A 27,857-nucleotide genomic window follows, 5' to 3' on the forward strand; every position below is an offset into this window, starting at 1 on the left:
TGTGTGTGGTGTGGTGTGTGTGTGTGTGGGGGGTGTGCGCGCGTGCGTGTGTGTGGGGGTGTGTGTGTGTGTCTCGTGGCTGTCCTGGCCCCCCCTGCACCAGACTCGGCAGCCCCAGGCCGCCCACCAGCAGATGGTGTCACTCGGACTTTGGTTTACATCTCTGAGAGAGAGCTGTACTCGTTCTGGAACGGGACTCCTGAGCTTTTTCTTTGCACAGATTTGAGCAGAACAGTTGAAGGTGGAGGGAGAAGTGAGGTTGTATAGGGAGCTCCACCCATGTCTCTCGTGGCAGATCCTGCCCCCCTCCCCACTGTGAGAGCCTATGGGACTCGGGCTAGTCCTTCCTGCTGGGTCTTATAAAGCCCCCCAACCCCCAGGGTGGGGGTCCTGTGGGATCTTCCCCAGCAGTGACCAGCGACCACCGCTCCCTGATGTCCCGTGAGGCAGCAACATGAATTCTAAGGGGTAGGCCACCTGGATTGGGTTTGGGAATTAAGAAATAACCAGGGGGCGCCTGGGTGGCTCTGTCAGTTAAGCGTCTGACTCGCAATTTCAGCTCAGGTCGTGATCTCGGGGTCATGAGATCGAGCCCCACGTCGGGCTCCGCCCTGAGTGTGGAGCCTGCTTGGGATTCTCCCTCTGCCCCTGTCTGCTCACACTCACTCTCTTGCTCTCTCTCAAAAAAATACAAATAAAAAAATAATCAGAAACTCTTTGAGTTTTACCTCCGCGCTCGGGATCCGCGTCAGGAGTCCAGCTCCCCTGTCCTGCCCCAGTCCGTGGCCACTTTGCGTCTCTCTCCCCGACAGCCCCCCGCCCTGGGGCTCAGGTGTCGCCGTAGGGGCACCGGTGCCTGCTGTAGGAGGGGACACAGCCAGCCCGTCTTCGGGGTACCTCCTGAAAGTTGTGTGTTTCGTTTTTTTTTCTAATTGATGATGTTTCCTTTTCCGGCCATCCTAATGTAGAGGAGGAGTAGGAGAAAAAGTTCTAGTTGGTATCAGACTTTTTGAGATGGAGCAGACCTTAGTGATGATCTAGTTCGAAGCCCTTGTTTGCCATATAAGGAAAGGGAGGCCCAGAGGGGCCATGTGATCCAAACATGGTCCGATGAGAAGTCATAGGCCAGATTGCTTATTGGGCTTTGTTTCCCAGAGCATGCCCACCTCTGGCCTCTTGCTTTATTCCGTTCAGCCCAGGAGGGAGACCAGGGACAGGGACAAGACAGGGATGGCTGTCCTAGGTGGGGAAACTGAGGCATGGAGCCACTCAGCAGTTTGCCCAGGCCGGGGTTGCATCAGTGCGGGCCCGCTAGGTCTCTGCTTTTGCCACACGCGCTCTGAAACCAGGGTGACCGCCCCGGGGCGGGGAGGGACTGATGGCAGCAGTGGGGGTTTGGGACTGAAGCCAAGGGACCTGGACAGGGGAATGACGCGGGGAAGAGAGGAGACTCTGCTGACGCTGCCCTTTGTTCCCAGGCACGACCTCTGACCCGCTACCTGCCAATCCGGAAGGAGGACTTCGACCTGAAGACCCACATTGAGTCGTCGGGCCACGGCGTCGATACCTGCCTGCACGTGGTACTCAGCAGCAAGGTGCGAGGCCTGTGTGGCCCCGGGGCGCTGGGGAGAGGACCCTGTAGTCTGGGCACCTCCTGGGCCTTCAGAATAGTGGCCCCAGTTCCTGCCCTAACACTAGTGGTCTCTGTCCCAGGACCTGGTGTGCTGGCCTGAAGAGGTGTGGGCCACAGCCCCCCCAAATCCCAGGCCCGGTGACGGCTTTTATAGTGCCACTCCGGGAGGAGAGGTCGGGGGGCTATGCCTTCGGGTCCTTCCTCACTCCTGCTTCTTGCCAGGTCTGCCGCGGCTACTTGGTCAAGATGGGCGGCAAGATTAAATCATGGAAGAAGCGCTGGTTTGTCTTCGACCGGCTCAAGCGCACCCTTTCCTATTACGTGGGTGAGTTCCCGTCAGACCGTCTTGGAGCCTGGATCCTTGGGCTGTCACCCAGGACAGCTGGTCTTCCGGAGGGAGGCCAGGCTTAGCGGTGTGGGGCCGGGGACTTGAGCTGGGGCTTGTCCTCCCCTCCCTGACGGTGTACAGACTGTACTCGGTCCGCCTTCGGTTTTTGTTCATTCGCGTATTCGGCAGTATTACCGAGCATGGAGTAAGCTCTGGGCACTGCTTGAGGCCTTGGTGACGAGCCGGGTGGCTATGGCTCTGTCCCTTGCAGCTTGCCGTCAGGGAGGCAGATAGTGGGCAGACTGGGAAAGCCAGGCAGGGTGGGTGTGCTGTAGGGGACGCCCAGGCTCCGTGGGCGTGTGGAGGCCGGTGGCTTCCACCTTGGGCACGTCCCCTCAAAGGCTCTAAGACAAGCAGCTGAGCGGGGCCAGCGAGCGCTCGGGACGGCCCTGGGGACAGGCCCCCTGGCGCGTCCTGCTCCCTCTGCTCTCCACGCTGCCTCCAGCGTAGTCGCCTGTCCCTGGAGTTCCCTCTGGACAGTCCCCACGCTGAGCGCAAGATGCTGTGTGGCACACAGGTCGGGAGGGGCCGGGGCGTTCTGCGGAGCAGCCAGTCCTGAGATCCCAGTGGCTCAAAGCCGCAGCTTCCTTTCTCACCCGCTACGAGTCCGGGTACCCTGTGGGTTGGTGGGGGCTCTGCTCCCCTCTGCGCCAGTGTTCCCCTTGTTCGAGAGCATGCATTTGTAGAACATTGCAGGCCACAGTGGCAGAGAGTAAAGAGAAGCCCAGTTGCGCCTTGCATGGGCATTCAGTGCCCCGGCTGGGGTCTGTCCTCAGGGCACCAGTGGGGCTGCTCAGCCAGTCACCCAACTCCATGTAGCCATAAAGCCGGGGAGAGCAGTCCTGCTCAGAGCCTGGAAGGAGAGGGCCTAAGTGTCTGGTGGCAGAGACACCCAGGCCTGGAGTGCCTGCCTCCCGTCTAACCTGGTCCCTAACCAAGTGCCACCCCCTCCAAGAGGCCTTCCCTGATTGCCTGGGCCCTGGCTGTGCGAGGCAGGAGAGGCAGAGGCCCGTGTGTCCCCATGTTTCCACCTGGGCTGGAAGGGACTTTGTGGGCATTTGAGAGAAACAGGCCTGGGGAGAAGTTTCATTTCAGGCATGTTGAGGTTGAAGTGCCTGGGGGCACCTAAATTTAGGAGCCAGGCCAGGGTTAAAGTTGATTGTGCTGGAGTAATAGTAATGGCAGGTCATACTCACTGAGCGCTGCACGAACCAGGTGCCGCGCTAAGCACTCTGCCTGCATCGCGTTGCCTTTTCATCATCCTGTGCGGGAAGCACTGTTTTATACCCATTTTACAGATGAGGAACATAGGTTCAGAGAGGTAAGTAAATTGCCCAAGGTCTCACAGCTACTAAGCTGCCAAGCTAAAACTGAACCCAGGCGGCTCGACTTCGGAGCAGAGAAGAGGGGAAGGGCTGAACCCTGGGGAAGGAGGAGGAGGGGCTGGCCAAGGGGGAGGGCAGGAGGCGGGAAGCCACAGGCCAGGTGCTGCGCTGGGCCTTCACGAGCTTCCTGAGGTTTAGTGAAATGAAGATCACGTTCTGCGGAGGGGCAGAAACGGGGAGGGAAGCCAGCCGGAGGAGCCGGCATTTGCAGGCAGGGAGTGTCGCCAGTGACGAGGGACACTGCAGAGAGGCCAAGAATAATGTGGACCCAGAGGCCCTTGCTGCGTCCAGGGCGGGAGCCAGATGGCACAAGATGAGGAGAGGTGGGTGGTAAGAAAGCGGGGGCTGGAGCTGCTGCGGTTTCCAGCGAAGGAAGAGGTGGGAAGGGGCTGCTGTTGGAGGGAAGCAGGTGGGGCTGCATCCTCGTCCCAAGCGCAAGTGTCCGACGGAGGTGGGCCGGGGGCCTGATCGGGGCCCTGGGTGTGACTTGCCTGCTTCTGCCTTGAACTTGCCATTCTCCCTACCCTGGCCTGGACCCTCCTCCCACTAACTTGGCGGAACCCCTCTATTCTATGGGGTCCAGATCAGATACAGCGTCTGATCTGGCCCTGCCTCACCGGGAACGGGTCCTGCCCTCTGCCATATAGAACCTTTGCCTTATAGAGGCTCTGTCTGCGCTGTGATCACAGAGGCTCCGGCAGGTGCCAGACGCTGTGCCGACCACCTGCTTCTCATGACCGCCTCGGACGTGTAGATGCGCCCTTGCCGTTCCCAGCCATGCCCAAGGTCGCGTAGCTCATAAACGCCCGTATGTGTGTGCTTTCCTCCCCACTAGAGGGTAGGTTCCTAAGAGAAGGATCTCTGATTTCTGGTGACGCCAGTGCCTCGGACTCACTGATTCAACACTGAGCACCTACTGTGTGCTAGGCACATAGTTGCTGTTGGAGGAATAGACCTGTGAACGGGCAGAGGAGGGCTCAGATTCAGCAGGGTCAATTCTACAGAGGGACGTCCGTGCCGTGGGAGCCCAGGAGCGCGTGACCGGGCACCATAGTGGTCCCAATCGCAGTGGGTCTTGAAGACTACTTAGGAGTTGGCCAAGGGCATGGAGACTATTCGAGTGTACACAGAGCTCCCGGTTAAGGACCCGGGAGAAGCTCCGCCTGGCCGGAGAGAACTTGGGGCTGGTGCCGGGGAAGGACGCGTGAGACCGGACCAGAGGGCAGTGGCCTGTAAACAGCCTTTGCCAAGCCAAGATGGCAGCAGGGTCCCAGTGAGGGAGCAGCAGAGAGGCTGGCGGGCTGAGGCAGCAGGATTCAGTTTGCTTGAGGAAGCTCACCAACTTGTCCTTAGGGAAGGGGAGTCGAAGGGGCAGAGGGTGGGGCGGGGGCACGGGAGGAGGCTGAAGCCCCTGGCTCAGGGACTCAGGCCTGAAATGACACAGGGGTAAGGGTGCACCCCAAGGGGCAGCCTGTCAGCTGTCACTGTCTGAGCTTAGTTGACGGTGTGACCTTTCGGTTGTGAACAGTGTTTGCCATGAGACGGCCCAGGCCCTAGGCTTTCCCTTGGCAGTGACCTGTCCCTTCCCGCCGGCTCGGTCACCTCTGCTGTCAGCCCCGCTCCTTCCTGTCCCCCGACCGGCCTCCAGATGCCACATCCTTCCTTCTGGTTTTTACTATTAGACTTGAATAGGTAAATGCACTCCTACAGTTAAAAAAACACATAAGAGGGTTTACATTGAGAATTAATGCCTTTACTCACAACAGATAACCGTTTTTATTACTCTTGCGTACCCTTGTAGTTTCTTTAGAATGTAAACAAATGCAGAGATTCTTATTCCTTTTCTTACACAAAAAATGGCATACGATATGTTTCTTGTTTTACTGTTATTCTAGCAGATCTTTCTATAGGAAATATATTGGATACATTTGAAAGGTGTATTTCTGAATCTGTATTTTTTCCACCCTACCCCATGAGGTGTTTCTCTATCATTTAACAGAAGTCTAGTATTCCATCCTGTACTAAACTCTAATTTATTAACCAATCTCTACTTGATGGACTTGTTGCCAAACTACAAATATCGTTGTGGTGAACAATCACGTGTTTGTTATTTGTAAGGTAAATGTTCATAAGTGTAATCATTGGCTCAAAGGGCAAACACCTTTCTCATTCTGGTAGACTCGGCCAGATCCTCCCGAAGGGTTTACCACTGTATACCCCACCTGTCATCTGTTAGCCCACCTGTTTCTCCATAAACTTGCCCAAAGCGTGTTGTTTATTTTTTGCATATTTTTGCCCTTCTCATAGGTGCGAAGTGGTATCTCAGGAGAGGTTCTAATCTGCATTCTCTAATTCTGAGCAAGGCTGAGCACGGGCCATGTCTTCAGGACTCCCTGGTGGGCTCTGTTTTGGAGTCCTGGGAATTAGCCCGTTTTCCCAGACGGGGAAGCTCCATCGATGGCCCCTCACCTGAGGGATGGTGGGCCTCCTCGGCCCGGCCCTATTTTCTTTGCAGACAAGCATGAGACGAAGCTGAAGGGGGTCATCTACTTCCAGGCCATCGAAGAAGTGTACTATGACCACCTGCGCAGTGCGGCCAAGGTGAGGGCGGGCCGCAGGGGAAGGGGTGGGCCCAGCAGCCTGTCTTCTCGAGTCCTGGACCCCTTCCTCAGCCTCTTTGTAAACTCTCTCTTGCTCTCTCCCTCTCCCCTTCCCAGAAGAGGTTTTTCAGCTTCCCTGTGGTGACTGAGGTACCCCTCCCTACCTACCTGTAACCAGAACTACTGCACATTAATGCCTCCTGTCCCCTCCTGGCCCCTGACCCCTTACTCTCCCCCCCCAACCCCCTTCCCCGGGCCTGAGGGAGGAGCAGCGGGGGCTGCAGGGAGCCCCTGTGGGCCTGAGGGGCTCGCTGCCCCCTCTCCTGAGATGACAGCAGGCCTGTGGGGAGGTAGGTGGTGCCAAAGGGATGGCTGCGAGGGGTTGGGCTGATGGGATTGATAAAGGGGACATGTTTGAAGCCTGGGCTCTCTGCCCTCATGCAAAGCAGCCTCCCTGCAAGCCTCTGGTGCCGCCTCAGCCCTGATCTCTGCTCCTCTGGGATCCTGGGCCCGGCATCCCACTTGCAGCTTTTTCCATCTGTGCCCCTCTGGTGCCGAGAGGAGGCTTGGGTCCTCACTGGAATAGGCCTCTGTGTCTGATTCTGTTGATACTCACTTTTGTGCCCAGGGGTGCCCAGAAACAGAGCCCCCCCGCCATGGTAGGGTACGGCCCCACCAGGGTCCAAGGACGGCCCAGGTGTGAGGAGGGGAACATCTCGGCCTGGGGCCCCCTTGACGGGTGGGCACTAGGTTTGGGGCCTATTTGGGACTCAGTCTCGAGCTCCAGGGCACCCTGGAGCCTGGGAGGGCAAAGGGCAGATGGAATGTCAGTGGTGAGCCCTGTCTTAGACCTTCCTCTCTCCCGGGGCAGAGCCCGAACCCAGCCCTCACCTTCTGTGTGAAGACCCATGACCGGCTGTACTACATGGTGGCGCCGTCCGCAGAGGCCATGCGCATCTGGATGGACGTCATCGTCACCGGAGCTGAGGGCTACACTCAGTTCATGAACTGACCACACCACTCCTGGCGTGGGCCTCCTGGACCCTCAGGCCAGCCCGCCTGCTGCACGGCTCGGCCCCTGGAGAAGAGCCGCAGCCTGGGCCCCAGGCCGCGCAGGAGTGCTCCCAGAGCCCTTGTACAGGCCTTGGTACTGTTCTAAGGAGCGGGTCCTGTGACTGTCTGAGCTCAGGCCCCCTAAAGAACCAGCCAGCAGATAAAAAGTGGGGAGGCTCCCGGGAACTCAGAATTTGCAATAACCCTTCAGGGTCCTGCCCCAGGCTGCGGAACTGGCAGAGGGGGCCTCAAGCTCTGACCTGGCACCTGCGCTCCCCAGCCGGTGTTTGCCTTCGCAAAGGACAAATGATGGTACCAGAATCTGCCAAAGATCCCCTCTTGCCTCAGCCCCCCCCGTTGCAGGGCCCTTGGGGGCTGAGGAGAGCCACCTCCGGAGTGGGGGAACAGCTCAGGCGGTGTACTTCTCAAACCCCGCTCTCCCGCATTTTTGTTATTACTTTGTTCAAGGGCCAGAGACCTCACGTGTCAGCCTTGAGGTCCCAACCCCATACCCATGGCCGTGGCTCTGGCTTCGCCCATGCTTCAACCGTGGGCCCATCTGAGGGTACGTACCGACATCTCTCCAGCTGGGGGGGAAGGGACCAAACCCCCCCTCCAGCCCCCAGTCCAGCCCTCTCCCTTCCACTCGTGCCTTGCTTAGAGCCAGAAGGGACGAAGCTCAGACATCCAGAGACTGGAGGAGGAGGGAAGTGGCAGGGAGAGGTGGCTAGACGGGTTCTGTACAGGCTGAGTGTCTAACGGGTGGAGGGCTGCTCAGACGCCCCCCGGGGGGAACCTGAGCAGGAGAGGAGGCAGCAGAGCGAGAGGACCCTGAGGTCTGGCTGCCCTCCCTTCAGCCTCGGAACGGTGACAGAAATGGGGAGCAGAGGACCAGGCCACCAGCTGTCTGGCCTCGGCCCTTCATGCCTTAACACTAAGCCCACCTCCCTGCCCACCACTGGGCCATGGCTACTGGGTCAGTATTTGTAAGCATCTCAACAGAACAATAAAGCATTTGGAGTATGTGTTTGGGAAGCCAGGTTGCATGGGGTATGGGACTGTGTCCCCACAAAACAGGACGTCCCCCTTACTGATGTTCCAGGAGGGACAAGGGCCCAACCCATGACTTCCAGGTCCCTCCCCTGACCCCACTCCAAGGACTGGCTGGGGGTAGGGGATGGAAGATGAAGAAGCAGGCGAAGGTAGGGACTCACGCAGAAGTTTAATGAGGCAGACGGGGCAGGAGGCCCATCACTGTGGCAGGAGGCTGAGCAGAAGGGTAGCCGTGAGGCAGGGGGCTCCAGGAAAGCTGTCTGGGTCCCAAGCTCAGCCGATCACCATAGGAGTCCAGGAGCATCAGGACCACTCCACTGGTCCAGCCAAGGCCCTCCTGGAGAAGGACTGGGTCAGTGGGGCAAGATCTCTGGGGAAGGCCCCAAATCCTTTTATGGGCTGTGAGATCCCCACCCAGAGGCTCGAGAACTGCCCAGCCCCAGGGGTGCAAAGGAGCTCCAGTCAGCCTCCTCCCTGGGGACCCACATACATGGGAGGAAACCGAGGCCCAGACAGGGGAGGTCATGGCCAGTTGTGGGGACAACACAGCCAGCCCTGGAGTTCCCAGTAGGATGTGGGCCCACTCACCTGAACTTCATACTCCCCTCCACCACCTGGCTGACCACCGCTGCAAAAGGACAGGCTCTAAGGTAGGGCACCACCCCCAGGCTCCCCACCTCAGCCCCCCAGGGGGAGCAAAAGATGGGAACCCCTTTGGGAGAAGCTGCTCTGGCCTGCAGCTCTGACCCCCACAGTGCCCAAGAACGGCCACCGGGCGTCACCACTGTCCCTGGGCTTGGCAAAGCCTGGCATCCCCCCAGCTCACCATGGGGAGGAGCCCAGGAGGCTCTGGGCTCAGGAGCAGCTCACCTCAAACATGGCTGACTTTTGGGAGTAGACCTCAAAGTTGGTTCGGATCCAGTTCTGAGCCAGCTGGAAAGCCACTTCCTGGGCCCGAGGTGAAGGAGACTTGGCCAGACCTAGACCCCACCCGAGGCAGGACACTGAATCTCCTGAGTCCCCTGGGATGGCCAGAGCCTTACTCTCCTCAAGGAGGGAAAGAGGCCTGGGCCCTAAGACCTCCATCGTGAGCCACATGAAAAGCCAATGTGCTCCTTCCCCAGGGCCTGGCTTTGGAGGGAGAAAGGAGGGCTGGTTCCCTCTCTCAAAGGTCTGCTGAGTGGGAAGCCAAGAGACCAGAAGAGCCAGAGAAAGACCCTATGTGCTTTGTTCACACCTCCCCAGCACCAGGAGGCCGACCCTCCAGATGCAATGGGGAAAGGCCCTGGGATATGCCCCATCCCCACCTCCCTACTCCCTACCTTTGATGACCAGGTCCTGCAGGGGGACCCAGGCATTGGGCAAGCCCCACTGCTGGCCTGTTTTCTGGGGAGAGGTCGGGATCCCGTACTCGTAGGTCAAGATCTGGCTGTCCTAGAAGGTTCCAGACATTTCTAGGGCTGGGTGGGGGCTGGATGAGGAGCCAAGAGGCTGGGCCCTCCTCAAGCCAGATGTCCCCCTTCCTGGGCTTTGTCCTCTTGGCTCACAGTTGCCCCCTGGTGGCTCCAGCGGGACGCGCAGGCTCAGACCCAGGGGTGGGACAGGGGGTGGCTGCCACTTGCCAGAGATCCCTAGTTCAGACTCAGGGAGAGAGCAGGTGGTCCTGCCCCCAGTATATCAGCCTGCTCTGCTGCCCCCCTCACCTCCAAATACTTTAGGGCCTTGTCCATGGCGTCTGGGTCAGAGAAACAGACCGGAGAGGAGTGAGGTTGGATGGGTAAAACTCTAGGTTCTTCTTTCCGTTCTCAAGGTCATAGTCAAACCAGGCCCCTTTCTCTTCATCCCACAGGATGGCTCTCATGGCAGCCAAGCGCTGTTGCGACAGATTTCTGTACTTTGTGGCTTGGATGTCGTTCCCTGGGGTGACACTGTCTTTAGGCTGAGCAACCAAGGTGCCTGACCTTGGGTCCCATGCCTTCCAGAAAGAGGTCAACCTTGGCCGCCTCCTGTTGTCCTCCCCAAGGGCTAGAAGTCCTGACACCAAGGGGACATGCAGACCTGGAGCCCACATTTCCGGCCTCTAGGATCTAGGAGTTCCTGAGCCATGGCCCTATAGGGCTCTCAGGACCTGCACTGGCCTGCTCCCGGGCCCGTCCTAGGAGGGCACTGGCCGTGTGTATTTCCGTAGCTCCGACAGGTCCGAGGGCAATTGTTTGGGGAGAGAGAATGGAGGGAGTTTCAATGTGTGGACTCAGGTGTCCTCTCATAGACCCTAGGAGTCCCTCCCAGTAAGAAAGGGAGGGTGAGTGGAGAGTGGGCTCCATGCGTACTCTTGCCCTAGGGGTGAGGTACGGAGCGGGCTAGGAGGCTGGAGGCCCTTCATTCAAGGTCCTACTTCCAGCTCCACGGCCAAGGCTGAAGCAGGACCCAAGCCGCCCCTCCTGCTGGCTCACCCAGTCTGGAGTAGAAGTTGCTCATCAGCTCCTCTGCCTGGCACAGGAAGGCATTGAGGTCAACAGGCACGAATTTGCTGGTGCGGATGCTGCTGAGCGATGTAGGGTCTGGGCCTCCGACAAGCCACCATGAAGAGAAGTCCCATCCAGACTCAGCCCCAGCCTTGAGCTCAGCCCACAGAGCCTCCTGGTCCCCTGTGAGGACAAAGCAGCAGGGGACAGGGTGGGGGGGGTGGCAGGGAGGGCCAGGGCTTGACACCCAACACCAGGCTCTCGGCCCCACCCCGATCCCTGACCTTGTTATTGCTCACCTTCTGGCAACGTGTCTGCCAGCTCAGCATCTTTGCTGTAAGACTCTGGCCTGGAAGAGGAAAATGGGCATCCCGGCACTAGGAGCCTCTAAGTGCAAGCTGGAGGCTAAGCCATGTTGCTCCAACTGCCCTTGAATTGCCCTTCGTGGGCCCTGGATTGCCCAGGGCTTTCAGTATCTGCATCTGAGAGGCAGGGCTAAGTCATGGCCCTCAGACCAGAGTGAATCACGAGAGACCAAGAGGTTGGCAGGCGGCTCCTTACCTGGGTCCCCCATAAGGGACAGCATAGTGATTCAGGACGTAGCTCTCCCCCCCTCCCCCGAGCTCACAGAGATGGTCCTGTTCTCCATCCAGAAGTCCAATTCCAAGGCTAGGCTCCCGATGTTGTCTCTGGGGTGGAGCCAGGCACCGCGGCAGCCCAGGCACGGCCCCTCAGTCCCACCCTGGGAGGTCCCAGGTAGGGCGGCCTGTGGGGCAGCAGGGGGGCCGGGGGGCCCACCGGAGGAAGGCGGTGTCGGTGTGGGTCACGTAGCGGTCCACCCTGAGAGTCAGGAGGGGGGGCTGGCTCGGCTGCAGGTAATACACGCGGGCCCCGTTGGGGACGTGTCCGTAGCTGCCAGGAAGGACGCGGGCTGAGGTGCGTCTGCCCAGCGGCGAAGGCCAAGGCCAATCCGGCGCCAAGCCCTTGGCACCCCCTTCTCCGCCCCAGCCTGGAGGGGCCCGCCCCCCCTTACGTCCGCACCAGGTCCAGGAAGTTCTGCAGCATGCCCTTCACCATCCCGGGCATCTCAGAGAGGAGCAGCCCCTCCATCACCCAGTAGGAGTCCCTGGGGAAACGGACAGCTCACGCACCGGCCTGGGCACCCGGGCCAGTCAGGGTGCCCCCCTCTGCCCGGGACAGCCCGCTGGCCCCGGGCTCCCCGACTCCCGCCCTGCAGCCCCGGCGCTCACCAGCAGTAGAACTCCACCAGGCGCCCGCCAGGCACGCTGAAGGGGTGTGCCGAGTAGATCAGAGAACTGCTCCGGCTGGCTGAGGACCTCTGGCCTCACCTGCAGTCGGGATGGAGGGCACAGGGAGCCCACAGGCCCCGCCGTGTGGAGGCCCTGGCGGCCGGGGCAGGAGTCCTGGCTCTGTGGCTGGTCAGCCGGGTGGCTTTAGGTCAAGGCCGGAGCCGCCGCAAGCCAGGTCTGCTCGGCCCCACAGGCCGGCCTCTGGAGTCCCTGCTAACTCAGCCCGGCCCTGGCAGGGGCTCACCAAGCGGCGGCCAGTATCAGGACCAGGTAGGGGGACCGTTTCCTCCACTCCCCTTCCCCCATCTCTGCTGCCACCACCCAGTCCTGACCTGATTAGCTCCCAGAAGAGAGAGCCTAGGTGGGCAGCCTGGAGGTGGCAGGTGGGGGTGGGGGAGGATGGTGAGGGCTTCAGGGAGGAGGTGAGAAGTTAGAAGTAGACATTCCCTTCTCCCCTTCCAGAAATTCTTCTTAGAGAGCTCCATTCAAGGACCCAGCGTGTGGGGGGCTGTCTTCCTAGAAAGTGCATCCCAGTCTGTGCTCTAAGGGCAACGGGGCCCCAAGCTGGCATCCCCCTCTCCCAGCTCCATCCCCTGGGCTGAGACCCAGGAGTGGATACCTTCTTTCCCAGTTTCTTCCAGAGCTGGTGGAGCTGCCCTGCCCAGCCCCGCAGCTTGGGGTCTGAGATCTTCTGCAGGAACCGGGGACTGGAAGAACGCCAACCGCACAGGGTTCAGGCAGGCAGGCCTGTCTGAAGGGCCCGCTCCTGTTTCCTGTCCAGGAGCTACCTGTCCTTCCAGTCCTCAGGAGGCCAGGACTGCAGCTTCTGCCCCACGGCCTGGTAGTGCTCTTGGACGAAAGCCTGCAGCTGCTGTGGGGGGTGCTTGGGTTGTGGGCGGCGGCCAGCTCACCAAAGCGCTGCAGAACCTGGTCGGGGGTCCAGGCGGCAAGGAGGGGTCAGGTGGACCCCAGGAGCCCCTCCCTGATGGAGGCCCCTCTCTGCCTCGTCTTGCCCTCTGTCATCTTTGGTGCAGAAGCTTTAGGAGGTGGGGCCCCCCTGTGCCTCACCTGGAGCCGAGGACAGTGGCATGTCCACAAACTGCTTGTCATCCCGGTAGAGCTTGGCCATCTGCATTTGGTGCAGGAGCTCCCCGTGGCAGTAAATCTGGCTGCGGACAGTGTCGGGGAGGGAGGCAGGTCAGGTCACCACCGTTAGGGGAGAAGAAAGGCTCGAGTCTGGGCACGTTCCCTGGCCTGGGGCTGTCAGTGGGCCCGGGGAATGTGCGCGCCCTTGTGTGGTACAGATGTGTGGGTGCTGAGACGTACCCCGCTGAGAGAACGAGGAGCGCCCTCGGCAATAAAGGATTTAAACAAGGGCCCAAGCCCACACTGGTTGGTAATTTGGCAGAGTGGACACCCAGTGGACAAAAGGAGAGGACCACTTGAATCAGTGACACATCAGAGGGGGTGGGACCGACTCTGTACAGCGGCCCTGGGCGAAACCGACCAGAGGGCTTCAGGCAAAAGCCTGCAAGTTACCCCCAGGGGCGACTGCTGAGACCTCGGGCCAGGGAATTTGCTCATGCGGGGTGGGATATGCATCATTCGGGAGACAGTTACCAGCCCGCTATTGGCGTTTATGGAAACCTCCTTCTGCCTGGAGGACAGATCTTCCTGTGACCGGAAGTACCGACCGTGTCCTGAGTGATGTCTCTGATGAAGAAGGCGGTGCCCCAGAGAGTTCCTTCATACGTGGGAAGGGTTTACACAGGAAACGCTACACGGGCACCGCACGGGCAGGTGGCCTCTCTCCCGCCGGGCTGCGGGAAGCTCCCGAGGAGTCGCGGGAGGAGCCCTGTAGCGGCTCCCCATGACCAACACAAAGCTGCTTGGCCGCCGACGGCAGTGCCAAGGCGGACAGACAGTATCTCGTCTGGAAGGCTACTGCACTCTGACCAACTGATGGCAATCTCTGAAGAATGTAAGAACAGGTCAGCTCGGTGGGCTAAACTGCATGCTCCTTCCCTTGCAGTGATGGAAACACTGAATGTGAAAAGCTCCTATGTTGCTTTTAAGGAGACTCCATGCCCAGCATGGAGTCCAACACGGGGCTTAAACCCACAACCCTGTGATCATGACCTGAGCCGAAATCAAGAGTCGCACACTTAACCAGCTGAGCCACCCAGGCGCCCGTGTTGGGGTGTTTACGGACTCAGGGGAAGAGAAAAACTGGACTAGGAAAGGGGATGCTCGCATGGCGCATGAGCCTCAGGAAATCACTCCGGAAATTCAAGGGGCCCGTTAAAGTAGCTTTGCATTCCTGACTATAGACGAATATGCTTAAAATACTATATTGGAACAGAAGATACTGTGCCAGTTGGGTCAGCCATGGTTCCCACAATGGGCCAAGAGACGTGTCAAATGGACACAGCGTGTAACGTGTCACCCTCCGAGTGCTGGCCTGATACAGAACCGGAACAGGCAACTGACACATCTGTGGTCTGAAACAGGGAGAGAGAAAAGCACGAAGGGCAGGCTTACACAGCGTCACAAGCATATGCTCACACTCAGCATGGGGTGGGGGCCAAAGGAGGGTCCCCACGGGATAGATTCGTCCGCTTTTCTGGGGGATATGAAGAGAGGCTGATGGCAGGACTCTACAATTCTTTCCCACATCATCTGCACTGACCTTGAGCCCACTAGGACCCGACCTGCCACTGTGGTGTCGGAAGCATGAATGGTCCGTAAGTAAGAGACCGTAGCTCTCTTTTCAAATCCTGATGGGTTGGGTTGTGCCCACGCCCCATGGGGCTAAGTGGGGTCTCACAGTGAATGGGGCTGTGTTGCTCAGTGGCGGGAACAGCCCCCCATTCGGGGCTGTGTAACTCTATCTTCTACGGCCCTCACAAGGCTGGTTGTGCTGCCGGCGAGCTAGACGAGAGCAGCTGAGGGCAAAGAGATGAACAGGCAGGTATTCAAGGGAAACGGGCAGTCTGGCATGCCACGAGTGCCTGGAGGGAGCGAGAGGTTACCTCGGTCCTTAGCACAATCGCAGGGGATGCTGGAACGGTGGGGCCCTGCGCCTGCCCTGCCCAGCCTGCCTTTGGAACCTGACAATGTTGATGGAAGCCAGCAAACAGGGCCGGAGTCGCTCTGGGAGACATTCTGGTCTCAGGATACGACGCTGAGCTAGAGTAACTGCTGACGACTGAAGGTGACCCGAGTGACGGGCCAGCGTCTTTCAAGTTTTTAGATTACACCTACTATGAAGGGTGTCATCTGGGAAGGAATTTCCTGAAACTACTCCCCACTGGGTCTTTGGACTGGGTGGTCTACAAGTCTTGGCAGATGAATTGCCCTGTATACAACTATAAACCTTGAAAATCAAATACTTATAGAAAGGCCCCTGATTTGGGGGCACCTGGGTGGCTCAGCCAGTTGAGCATCTTTTTTTTTTTTTTTTTTTTTTTAGAGAGAGCAAGCAAGCAAGCGCGAGTGCAGGGAGGGGGCAGAGGGAGAGGGAGAATCTCAAGCAGACTCCATGCTGAGCACAGAGCCCGATGTGGTGGGGCTCAATCTCATGACCACCCAACTGAGCCACCCAAGCGCCCCAAGCATCTGACTCTTGATCCCAGCTCAAGTCTTGGTCTCAGAGTCATGAGTTCAAGCCCCAAGCTGGGCTCCATGGGGGATGTGGAGCCTGCTTAAAAAATAAAGTCCCCCGGGCGCCTGGGTGGTTCAGTTGGTTGGGCGACTGCCTTCGGCTCAGGTCATGATCCTGGAGTCCCGGGATCGAGTCCCACGTCGGGCTCCCTGCTCAGCGGGGAGTCTGCCTCTCTCTCTGACCCTCCCCCCTCTCATTCTCTCTCTCAAATAAATAAGTAAAATCTTTAGAAAAAAAATAAATAAAGTCCCCCAATTTTAATGGACAAAATATAGCAGCATGTGCAGTGTGCTGTACGCACAAACGTAGATCACCCGTTTTTGTGAATAGAAAGCTATTAAACAGAAAAAAATGGGTTTCTTGTTGGATGAAAGCAGTAGGCATCGTATAGTCTATCCAAATTCCCATGGGGAATAACTCCATCCTGAGATGAGGAAGGCTATGGGAGGCCTCACGGCATACCTCACAATAAATTGCACCTAGGCGTGACTACCACTTATCTCAGCTTAGTATGGGGGACCCCCATTTCTGGGTACCAAACATGTCTCCCAATGGCATTCGGGCTTTTAGTACCTAATGGAAACAACACTGGACCATGAGACATAAGAGGGCTGGGGGGTGGCTGGGTGGCTCAGACAGTTAAGTGTCTGACTCTTGATTGCAGCTCAAGTCATGATCACAGGGTCATGAGATCGAGCCCTGTATTGAGCTCTGCACTGAGCCTGGAGCCTGCTTAAGATTCTCTCTCCCTCTGCCTCTGCCTTTCTCCCATGTGCTCTCTCTCTCTCAAAAAAAAGGGGGGGCTTTGGGGGGGAACAGGTCCCCCATTGTGGAGCAAACTGAATTTGCTTTTAATGAGGAGAGGCATTCAGAGGAAAAAATATTAGCTAGAATAAGCAGATTAGGCGTTCTCTTCCAGGGGGAAAGTAAAGGCTGGGAGTCAGGCTGGGTAATGAGGCTTTAGTGAAATGCATCAGGCCAAGGCAACAGAGAAGGCTGGCTGATGCCAGGGCCCAGCACCGGAAGGGGGCCTGCATCCTCAGCCAACAGAGCCTCTTGACTATTTTAATGCTGAAAGAAGGCAAAGCAGCCATGAGGCCATGGCCTTCCATACTAGCTACTGAGGCTCAAGAGCCATGCCTGTGGGAATCTTCTAGACCTGCAAACCACGTACTGTGGACACATGTACTTGAGCCCGACTACGACTGCCCTTGCTCCGGAAACAGATAAGAAGACACACCCTGTCGTACAATCAGCAGGGACAGAACTATTCTGAATACCACCTGTGTCCTCCCCCAGGAAGGAGGTGGGCCCTGCTACGAACAGCACAAAAAGGAGACCAGTCTCTGTGCCAGGCTGTGAGCTGAGACAGGGTGACTAGCTTTCCCTCCAACCGTCTCAGAACCCAGAAATAACAAATCATAATTTGTTGTAATAAATAATAAAATCACGGCTACCTGTAATGACGCCTGTCCATAATAACATTTGGTATAAGGGCAAGGTTTGAGTCTACGGAGAATACCTCTCTAACTCTTCCAGTTTGTTCTGTAATGGAACTCCATTGTACTATGACCACACCAGGATATGGTCTAATACAGGTATTAGCGGTATGATTCAAACACCTTATGTAAATAAGCCATGTGATAATACTGATATTCATGCCTGCATATGTTCGGAGGTGGAGTTAAAACCTCCTCAGGGGTCACCTGGGTGGCTCAGTCGTTAAGCATCTGCCTTCAGCTCAGGTCATGATCCCAAGGTCCTGGCATCGAGCTCTGCATCGGGCTCTCTGCTCGGTGAGGAGCCTGCTTCTCCCTCTCCCTCTGCCTGCCGCTCCCCCTGCTTATGCTCTCTGACAAATAAATAAAATCTTAAAAAAAATTATTCTCTAAACAACGCCAGTGTATTACCATCTCGCACTACGGCAGATGTAAAGTGGAAAAGGAAAGTCAGAATTACTAGAGTTGGGGCGCCTGGGTGGCTCAGTCGTTAAGCATCTGCCTTCGGCTCAGGTCATGATCCCGGGGTACTGGGATCGAGCCCCGCATCGGGCTCCCTGCTCAGCGGCAAGCCTGCTTCTCCCTCTCCCACTCCCCCTGCTTGTGTTCCCTCTCTCGCTGTGTCTCTCTCTGTCAAATAAATAAATAAAATCTTAAAAAAAAAAAAAAATTACTAGAGTCTCCTACAGTCACGATTAGTCTAGTGATCATCATCTGACCAGAACGTCTCCAGACGAGGCCACTCAGGTTTGCAGGCTTCTGTTTGCTCTGGTCGGCTCCAAAGCCGGAGAGGTCTTGGCAGTACATACATTCACCCTTTCAGGCATCTGAAACTAAGAGGCAGCATCCCTTCTTGTTCTGAGCCTCTTTTAAAGTGTTAATGTAACAGTGGATTTCTCCCACTACATTATTATTAGTCCATGTATTCATCTCTTTACCTTCAGCTACTATTTCTCCTTCTCTCCATTTACATCCAAGCTTTTCTAGCTTTGGAAAGGACCTTGCGTCCGGCCGCTGGTCCGGACTGCAGCAGCAACGCTAGTCTAGAGAGCCTCCCCGCGGTCCCCTCCGCTCACGCAGAGTGCTAGCACGTGCGCTCACTTCGAGCGGCCATTCCTACCCCTAGGCCTGAGTGAGGCTTGAATACAGCCGCTTTCAGTGACCCCATTTAGCCAGATGGGGCAAAGGCGCACCGCACCGCATCTGGCTCTTAGGGTTCAGACACAGCAGTGTAAGGGTAGAGGTCCGCTCTCTTACCTAGGAGTCCTCCCTGCTTCTGACACGTGTGGCTGCGGACTTGGGCCTGGCACCTCTGTATCAGGCAGAGAAAAAAGGGTGAAGTGATGTGGGGGAGAAAGACAAAAGTACAGTCGTACCATCATCTCCCTCCCACATGGGAAGAACCCCATGGTCATACCAGCCTCCTCTTGCCTAGATTCTCCCAGAAAAGTGGAGCAACCTATCTAGGAGGGACCCTCCCGGGAGCCCCTCACGGTGAGTGTGAGTGCACGCTGGTGAAGCTGCGTCGGCCAGCCCTGCTTGTCTGGATCTCCCCGTTTCAGACAGCCAATGTTTTAATGGTCCATTCCAGCTCTCTATCGAACCATGGCTCGGAGGATGAAAGTGAGTTCCCTGGAAAAATGTAACTCAGTGGTCCAAATCGGTGCGGTATCTTCTGGTCTGGTCCTATGACAGTATTTTGAGCATTTATAGCGACACCTAGCGCAGAGTGCGGGCTCCCGCCCAGGTCTCACCGGCCAGCTCCATGTGTGTCCTTTCCCCCAGGGAACCTGCCCGGTAGCCCGTCTCTTTTGTTGACAGAACAGCCTATTGGCATCTTGTGCCTCAGGGGGCGCAAGGGCCATGCATCTAGATCCGGCCCACCTCCCAACATCCCACTGGTTCACGACCCCACGTGGCATCCTCACGTGAACACACTGGGATACCCACTTGCTGGCTCTACTTTCCGATCTAGGAAGGGGGTTCTTCTGATGGGCACCAACGTGTTCTACTTTAATGAACTCCTCAAATTCACAATAACTTCCACAGGACTGTGCCACACATGGGTGATGTTCCTATAGACCTCTCTCCCATTGTCCTTCTGCCTGACCATATGGCCAGGATGGTGGCCGCCAAGAGGAGATAAAAACCCAAACACAGCAGCAAATAGTATGAGTTCAGCCCACTGAGCTGATTTGGGGTTTTTTGTTTTAGATTTCATTTATTTATTTGAGAGAGTGAGTGAGCACGAGCAGAGGGAGGAGTAGAGGGAGGAACAGAGAAACAAGCAGACTCCAGGCTGAGCCTGACGCGGGGCTCGATCTCACAACCCTGAATCATGACCTGAGCTGAAATCAAGGTCGATGCTTAACCGACTGAGCCACCCAGGCGCCCCTGGTATTATCATCTCTGGTCAGAGCGGCAGCCTTCCAGTGCAGTGTGTTCACCTTGGAACAACCATCCACGAACAAAGCAGCTCTTTGTTGGCCCATCAAGAGTTGTTTATAGGGCACCGTCCATGTGGCAATAGAATCCAGCACTCCTCAGGTGGTTCCAAAGTCAGTTCTAAGGAACAGAGTCTACCTGCTCTCAAACTCATGGCGTTAACTCTACTTTCCCCCCCGTAGTCTGCTCCTGCATAAACCATTCCCACTGCATTATGGAACTCTTCCGGGCACTGCCCTCCCTCTTAGATCACTTCTCCAACATCACCCAAGATATTATGGGTGTTTCAGGTTTTAAGATTATCTTCTATCTTGGGGTGCCTGGGTGGCTCAGTTGGTTAAGCACGTGACTTCAGCTCAGTCCTGACATCAGGGTCCTGGGATTGAGCCCCGAGTCGGGCTCCCTGCTCAGCACGGAGCCTGCTGCTCCCTCTCCTTCTGCACCCCCTAACCCCCAGGCTCGTGTGCTCTCTCTCAAATAAATAAAATCTTTATATGATCCTGTTTGGTTTCTTAAATTCCACATATGAACGAAATCATATAATTGTCTCTCTTATTTTGCTTAGCATAATACCCTCCAGTTCCATCCACATCATTGCAAATGGTAAGATTTCATTTTTTGATGACTAATATTCCATTGTATGTATATGTGTGTGTGTGTGTACACGCATATGGTATCTTCTTTATCCATTTATCTGTCAATAGACATCTGGGCTCTTTCCATCATTCAGCTGTTGTGGACATTGCTGTTATAAACACTGGGGTGCAGGTGCCTCTCTGAGTCACTGTGTTTGTATCCTTTGGGTAAATACCCAGTAGTGCAATTGCTGGATCATAGGGTAGCTCTATTTTTAACTTTCTAAGGAACCTCCATACTGTTTTCCAGAGTGGCTGCACCAGCTTGCATTCCCACCAACAGTGTAGGAGGGTTCCCCTTTCTCCGCATCCTGGCCAACATCTGTTGTTTCCTAATTTTAGCCATTCTGACTGGTGTGAGGTGGTATCTCATTGTGGTTTTGATTTGTATTTCCCTGATGATGAGTGATGCTGAGCATTTTTTCATGTGTCTGTTGGCCATTTGGATGTCTTCTTTGGAGAAATGTCTGTTCATGTTTTCTGCCCCTTTCTTGATGTTCTTTGGGTGTTGAGTTTGATAAGCTCTTTATACATCTTGGATACTAGCTCTTTTTCTGGTAAGACATTTGCAAGTATCTTCTCCCATTCTGTCGGTTGTCTTTTGGTTTTGTCGACTGTTTCCTTTGCTGTGTAAAAGCTTTTTATCTTGATGAAGTCCCACTAGTTCATTTTTACTTTTGTTTCCCTTGCCTTGGAGACGTGTCTACCAAGAAGTTGCTGCGGCCAAGGTCAAAGAGGTTGCTGCCTGTGTTCTCCTCTAGGATTCTGATAGATTCCTGTCTCACATTTAGGTCTTTCATCCATTTTGAGTCTATTTTTGTGTGTGATGTAAGGAAATGGTCCAGTTTCATTCTTCTGCATGTGGCTTTCCAAACCTCTCAATACCATTGGTTGAAGAGACTTGTTTTCCATTGCATTTTCTTTACTGCTTTGTCAAAGATTAATTGACCATAGAGTTGAGGGTTCATTTCTGGGGTTTCTATTCTATTCCATTGATCTATGTGTTTGTTTTATGCCAATACCATACTGTCTCGATGATTACAACTTTGTAATAGAGCTGGAAGTCCAGAATTGTGATGCCACCAGCTTTGCTTTTCTTTTTCAACATTCCTCTGGCTACTCAGGGTCTTTTCTGGTTCCATACAAATTTTAGGATTATTTGTTCCAGCTCTGTGAAAACTGTTGATGGTATTTTGATAGGGATTGCACTGAATGTGTAGATTGCTCTTGGTTACATAGACATTTTAACAATATTTGTTCTTTTGATCCATGAGCATCCTTCCTTCTTTTTTAAAAATGTTTCTTGTGGTTAAATAGATATCACATAAAATCTGCCATTTCATCCATTTTAAATTACAGAATTCAATTTACATTATATTCATAGTATTTCCCAACTATCACTACTATTTATTTTCAAAATGTTTTTAAAAAAGATTTATTTTAGGGGCGCCTGTGTAGCTCAGTCATTAAGTGTCTGCCTTCCGCTTGGGTCATGATCCCAGGGTCCTGGGATCGAGCCTCGCATTGGGCTCCCTGCTCAGGGGGAAGTCTGCTTCTCCCTCTCCCGCTGCCCCTGCTTGTGTGTCTGCTCTTGCTGTCAATAAATAAATAATCTTAAAAAAAAAAAAGATTTTTTTGGGGGGAGTGCACGTACACAAGTGGGAGGGGCAGAGGGAGAAGAAGAGAGAATCTTAAGAAGGCTCTACTGAGAACGGAGCCTGATGAGGGGCTCAATCTCACTACCCTGAGATCACAACCTGAGCTGAAAGCAAGAGTCAGATGGATGCTTAACCGACTGCAGCACCCAGGCACCCCATCAAAACTTTTACCATCCCAAAGATACATCCTATAACATCAAGCAGTAAGTCCTCAGTCCTCTCTCCCCATGGCCCCTGGAAACCACTATTCCACCTTCCATGTCTATGAATTTACCTAGTCTTGATACTTCATGTAAGTGGAATCACACAATTTGTGTCCTTCTGTGACTTTTGCAGTATTCAGTGTAGAAGTCTTTCATCTCCTTGGATAAGTTTATTCCTAGGTATTTTATTTATTAGATGTTTGCACATGTGATGGCTTCTTAAATTTCCTTTTCAGATTGTTCTTGGCAGGTATATAGAAATGCAACTGATTTTTGAGTATTAATCTTCTGCCTGCAGCTTTGCTGAATCTATTTATCAGACCCAGCTTTCCTGTGGATCTTTTGGGATTTTCTACATATAGAATCATGTCATCTGTTAATAGATAAATTCTTCCTTTCCAATTTGACCTTTTCTCTTTTTTTTTTTTTTGGTCCTGTTGCTTCAGCTAGAACTTCTGGTATGGTGTAGACATCCTTGTCTCATTCCTAATTTTAAAGAGAAAGCTTCCAGTCTTTCACCATTGTGATACTACATGTGAGTTTTTCATAAATTCCCTAAATTGCTCTGAAGAACTTCCCTTTTATTGCTAGTTTTTAGAATGTTTTTGTCATGGAAGTGCTGGGTTTAGTCAAATACCTTTTCTGCATCAATAATCATGTAGGATTTTTTTCCTTTGTTCTATTAATGCAGTGCATTACACTGATTTTCTTATGTTGAGCCATCCTTGCATTCTTAGGATAAATCTCACTTGCATGGTGTGTAACTCTTTTACTATGCCATTGGATTTGGTTTGCTAGTATTTTGTTGAGGATTTTTGCATCACATACATAAAAGATAACGGACTGTAATTTTCTTGTGAGATCTTTTTTTTTTTTTTTTTTAAAGATTTTTATTTATTTATTTGAGAGAGAGAGAATGAGAGAAAGCATATGAGAGGGGGGAGGGTCAGAGGGAGAAGCAGACTCCCCGCCGAGCAGGGAGCCCGATGCGGGACTCGATCCCGGGACTCCAGGACCATGACCTGAGCTGAAGGCAGTCGCTCAACCAACTGAGCCACCCAGGCGCCCTCTTGTGAGATCTTTATACAGCATAAGCATCAGGTATTGTTGGCTTCATAGGAGGTGTTAGGAAGCGTTTCATCCTATTTTGGAAGAGTTTGAAAAGGATTGGTGTTAACTCTATTTTTATCATTTTTTATTTTATTTATTTGAGAAAGAGAACAAGTGGAGGGGAGAGGCAGAGCGAGAGGGAGAAGCAGGCTCCCCACTGAAGGCTTGATCCCAAGACCCTGAGCCGAGGATGCTTAACCAACTGAGCCACCAGGCACCCCTTTGACTCTTCTTTAGACGTGTGGTAGAGTTGGCCAATGAAGATGTTGGTCTTGGACTGTATTAGGATTCTCCAGAGAAACAGATACAACAGAATTAGTGTGTGTGGAGACAGAGACTGAGAGTTATCTTTAAATTTTTGCTTATGTGATTGTGGAGGTTCGCAAGTCCAAAATCTGCAAACTAGGTCAGCAGGCTGGAGACCCAGAGAAGTCTAAAGGCAGTCTGTTGGGCAGAATTCCCTCGTCTTCTGGGGAGGTCAGTGTTTTTCTGTTAAGGACTTCAACTGATCGGATGAGGTCCACTCACAATATGGAGGATATGAAATGAATAAAGGAAAATCTCGTTTCAAAATATAGTTGGGAAGTCCTGAAGGAGGTATGCTCACAGAGGTACCACTCTTCAAAGCTAATTTTCCATATCCCAGCAGAAGGAAAGGTTTTTCTCTTTGCCCAGCAACCCAGCCAATGAGAACCACCACAGCTCAGCCAATAAAAAGTCACTACAACCACAAATTCTTGCTCTGTTTGGAATGGAGTTTCACTCCAAACTGCTCCTCTCAACTTCCTTCTTTCCTCTATAAAAGAACACTCCTCCTCCTCTGTTGTCTGGACTTGCCTATGGTTTGCATGCCCTGAATTGCAATTCCTCTGCTATTTCCAAATAAACTCATTTTCCTGTAAGCTAATTGGCTATTTTTATTACTGAGAAAACTGAGAACATTGGATAACCACTACAAAATGCACAAATTCCTAGGAACGCACAAATTTTTATTTTTATTTATTTTTATTAAGGTGACAAGGCTAATTTACTCAAAACTCTCCTGATTTAAAGGTTAATCTAATTGGGGCGCCTGGGTGGCTCAGTTGGTTAAGCGACTGCCTTCGGCTCAGGTCATGATCCTGGAGTCCCTGGATCGAGTCCCGCATCGGGCTCCCTGCTCGGCAGGGAGCCTGCTTCTGCCTCTGACCCTCCCCCCTCTCATGTGCTCTCTCTCTCTCTCATTCTGTCTCAAATAAATAAATAAAATCTTAAAAAAAAAAAAAAGGTTAATCTAATCGAAAAATACCTTCCTAGAAACATCTAGAATAATTTTTGACTAAATATTGTGTTACCAGGGTGCCTGGGTGGCTCAGTCATTAAGCGTCTGCCTTCAGCTCAGGTCATAGTCCCAAGGTCCTGGGATCGAGCCCCACATCAGGCTCCCTGCTCGGCGGAAAGCCTGCTTCTCCCTCTCCCATTCCCCCTGCTTGTGTTCCCACTCTCGCTGTCTCCCTCTGTCAAATAAATAAATAAAATCTTAAAAAAAAAAAAATTAAAAAAAAAATTGTGTTACCTTGGCCTAGCCAAGCTGATATATAAAATTAACCATCACGTGGAGTTTTCATTGTTGGGTGGTTTTTTATTATAATCTCGTTATAAATCTGTTGAGATTTTCTATTTCTTCTTGCATCAGTTTGGATAATTTGTGCGTTCCTAGGAATTTGTGCATTTTGTAGTGGTTATCCAATGTTCTCAGTTTTCTCTATTTTTGTAAGGTCCGTAGTAGTGTCTCCATTTTCTTTCTTCCTTTTCTCTTTCTTTCTTTCAAAGATTTTATTTATCTGACAGAGAGAGGGAGAGCAGGAACACAAGCAGGAAGAGTGGGAGAGGGAGAAGCAGGCTTCCCGCTGAGCAGGGAGCCCGATGTGGGGCTCAATCCCAGGACCCCGGGATCATGACCTGAGCGGAAGGCAGATGCTTAATGACTGAGCCACCCAGGCACCCCACCATTTTCATTTCTGATTTTAGTTATTTGTACCTTCTTTTGCCTTTGTCAATTTTTTTCCATAGCTAAAGATCTATTTTCTTGGGGCGCCTGGGTGGTTCAGTTAAGCGTCTGCCTTCCACTCAGGTCGTGATCTCAGGGTCCTGGGATCGAGCCCCGGACTGGGCTCCCTGCTCAGTGCAGAGTCTGCTTCTCCCTTTCCCTCTGCTGCTCCCTCTGCTTGTACTTTCTGTCAAATAAGTAAATAAAATCTAAAAAGAGAAATTTAAAAATAAAGATCTATTTTCTTGATTTTTTTCCAAAGAAACAACTTTTGATTTGATTTTTCTCTTTTCTATTCTCCATATTATTCCCTTATGCTCAATCTTTCTTTACTCTTCTGCTAGCTTTGGGTTTAGCTTGCTTTCCTCTAATTTCCCAAGGTATAAAGACGGTTATTGATTTAAGATCTTTTGTAATGTAGACACTTGATCCTGTAAATTTCCCTCTGAGAACTGCCTTTGCTGCATCCCGTAAATTTTGGTATGTTGTCTCCTTGTTTTCATTCATCTGTAAGTATTTTCTAATTTCCCTTCTTTGTGATTTCTTCTTTGACTCTTTGGTTGCTTAAAAGTGTGTCAATTTCCACATTTTCCAGTTTTCCTTCTGTTATTTATTACTAGCTTCACTCCATTACAGTTGGAGAAGATACTTTCTGTAATTTCAATCTTTTAAAATTTACTGAGCCTTGTTTTATGGCCTAACATATGATCTATCCTGGAGAATGTTCTATGTGCACTTGAAAAGAGTATGTATTCTTTATGTACAAACAGTATGTACTGTTGCTGGGTATGGAATTCTATATATATTAGGTCTGATTGTTTTATGGTGCTGGTCTTCTCTTTCCTTTATGATCTTCTGTCTAGATGTTCTATCCATGAAAGTGGCACTGGAGGCTCCAACTATTAACACAGAACTCCCAATCTCTTCAATTCTGTCAACTGTTACACTTTCACCCTGGGAGGACAGTGGTCTTGGCAGGGCTCCCTTCCTCTCTGCACACACAAAGCTCACAAAATAAGTGCCAGTATTCCTGTACTGTTTTCCAAAGTACCCAGGGGCATAAGATGATCTAGACTAGTATGTTCAAATTTGGACTTTTTTGGGAGGCGGTGTTTGATCGCACCTCCCTGCCCTCCTTCCCAGCACTTGTGGCCCATCGTAGCTGGGACACCGGGTCTGGGTGATTTTTAGTATTTGTACACCTCTCAACAGAACAATAAACAGTTTGGGAGGCCAGGTTGCATGGGGTATGGGACTGTGTCCCCACAAAACAGGACGTCCCCCTTACTGATGTTCCAGGAGGGACAAGGGCCCAACCCATGACTTCTAGGTCCCTCCCCTGACCCCACTCCAAGGACTGGCTGGGGGTAGGGGATGGAAGATGAAGAAGCAGGCGAAGGTAGGGACTCACGCAGAAGTTTAATGAGGCAGACGAGGCAGGAGGCCCATCACTGTGGCAGGAGGCTGAGCAGGAGGCTGAGCAGAAGGGTAGCCGTGAGGCAGGGGGCTCCAGGAAAGCTCTCTGGGTCCCGAGTTCAGCCGGTCACCATAGCGGTCCAGGAGCATCAGGACCACTCCACTGGTCCAGCCAAGGCCCTCCTGGAGAGAGACTGGGTCAGTGGGGCAAGATCTCTGGGGAAGGCCCCAAATCCTTTTATGGGCTGTGAGATCCCCACCCAGAGGCTCGAGAACTGCCCAGCCCCAGGGGTGCAAAGGAGCTCCAGTCAGCCTCCTCCCTGGGGACCCACATACATGGGAGGAAACCGAGGCCCAGACAGGGGAGGTCATGGCCAGTTGTGGGGACAACACAGCCAGCCCTGGAGTTCCCAGTAGGATGTGGGCCCACTCACCTGAACTTCATACTCCCCTCCACCACCTGGCTGACCACCACTGCAAAAGGACAGGCTCTAAGGTAGGGCACCACCCCCAGGCTCCCCACCTCAGCCCCCCAGGGGGAGCAAGAGATGGGAGCCCCTTTGGGAGAAGCTGCTCTGGCCTGCAGCTCTGACCCCTGCAGTGCCCAAGAACGGCCACCGGGCGTCACCACTGTCCCTGGGCTTGGCAAAGCCTGGCATCCCCCCAGCTCACCATGGGGAGGAGCCCAGGAGGCTCTGGGCTCAGGAGCAGCTCACCTCAAACATGGCTGACTTTTGGGAGTAGAGACCTCAAAGTTGGTTTGGATCCAATTCTGAGCCAGCTGGAAAGCCACTTCCTGGGCCCGAGGTGAAGGAGACTTGGCCAGACCTAGACCCCACCCGAGGCAGGACACTGAATCTCCTGAGTCCCCTGGGATGGCCAGAGCCTTACTCTCCTCAAGGAGGGAAAGAGGCCTGGGCCCTAAGACCTCCATCGTGAGCCACATGAAAAGCCAATGTGCTCCTTCCCCAGGGCCTGGCTTTGGAGGGAGAAAGGAGGGCTGGTTCCCTCTCTCAAAGGTCTGCTGAGTGGGAAGCCAAGAGACCAGAAGAGCCAGAGAAAGACCCTATGTGCTTTGTTCACACCTCCCCAGCACCAGGAGGCCGACCCTCCAGATGCAATGGGGAAAGGCCCTGGGATATGCCCCATCCCCACCTCCCTACTCCCTACCTTTGATGACCAGGTCCTGCAGGGGGACCCAGGCATTGGGCAAGCCCCACTGCTAGCCTGTTTTCTGGGGAGAGGTCGGGATCCCGTACTCGTAGGTCAAGATCTGGCTGTCCTAGAAGGTTCCAGACATTTCTAGGGCTG

The 27,857-nt window shown here is 53.6% G+C and overlaps 1 protein-coding gene and 1 pseudogene across 1 annotated transcript; one reads left to right on the forward strand and one right to left on the reverse strand.

The window, feature by feature from the left end:
* The first annotated feature begins 1,477 nt into the window (after positions 1 to 1,477).
* Positions 1,478 to 8,080, forward strand: LOC123326204 (pleckstrin homology-like domain family B member 1). Its single transcript, XM_044919551.1, has 4 exons — positions 1,478 to 1,595; positions 1,856 to 1,958; positions 5,922 to 6,007; positions 6,878 to 8,080. Exons 2-4 carry the CDS (start codon positions 1,880 to 1,882, stop codon positions 7,016 to 7,018), a joined length of 306 nt encoding a protein of 101 aa, XP_044775486.1. The 5' UTR covers positions 1,478 to 1,595; positions 1,856 to 1,879; the 3' UTR covers positions 7,019 to 8,080.
* A 230-nt stretch (positions 8,081 to 8,310) lies between these two features.
* LOC123326234 lies at positions 8,311 to 14,143 on the reverse strand (annotated as a pseudogene).
* Positions 14,144 to 27,857: the final 13,714 nt, after the last annotated feature.

This window comes from Neomonachus schauinslandi, chromosome 11 (assembly GCF_002201575.2).
Source record: "Neomonachus schauinslandi chromosome 11, ASM220157v2, whole genome shotgun sequence".
In the NCBI taxonomy this organism is placed as follows: Eukaryota; Metazoa; Chordata; class Mammalia; order Carnivora; family Phocidae; genus Neomonachus; species Neomonachus schauinslandi.

Bases quoted from the DNA above. Each gene is read 5' to 3' on its own strand.
- LOC123326204 (XM_044919551.1), top strand. From the start codon at position 1,880: ATGGGCGGCAAGATTAAATCATGGAAGAAGCGCTGGTTTGTCTTCGAC. The intron at 1,959-5,921 runs GTGAGTTCCCGT...TTTTCTTTGCAG, and splicing joins CACCCTTTCCTATTACGTGG to ACAAGCATGAGACGAAGCTG. The intron at 6,008-6,877 runs GTGAGGGCGGGC...CTCCCGGGGCAG, and splicing joins ACCTGCGCAGTGCGGCCAAG to AGCCCGAACCCAGCCCTCAC.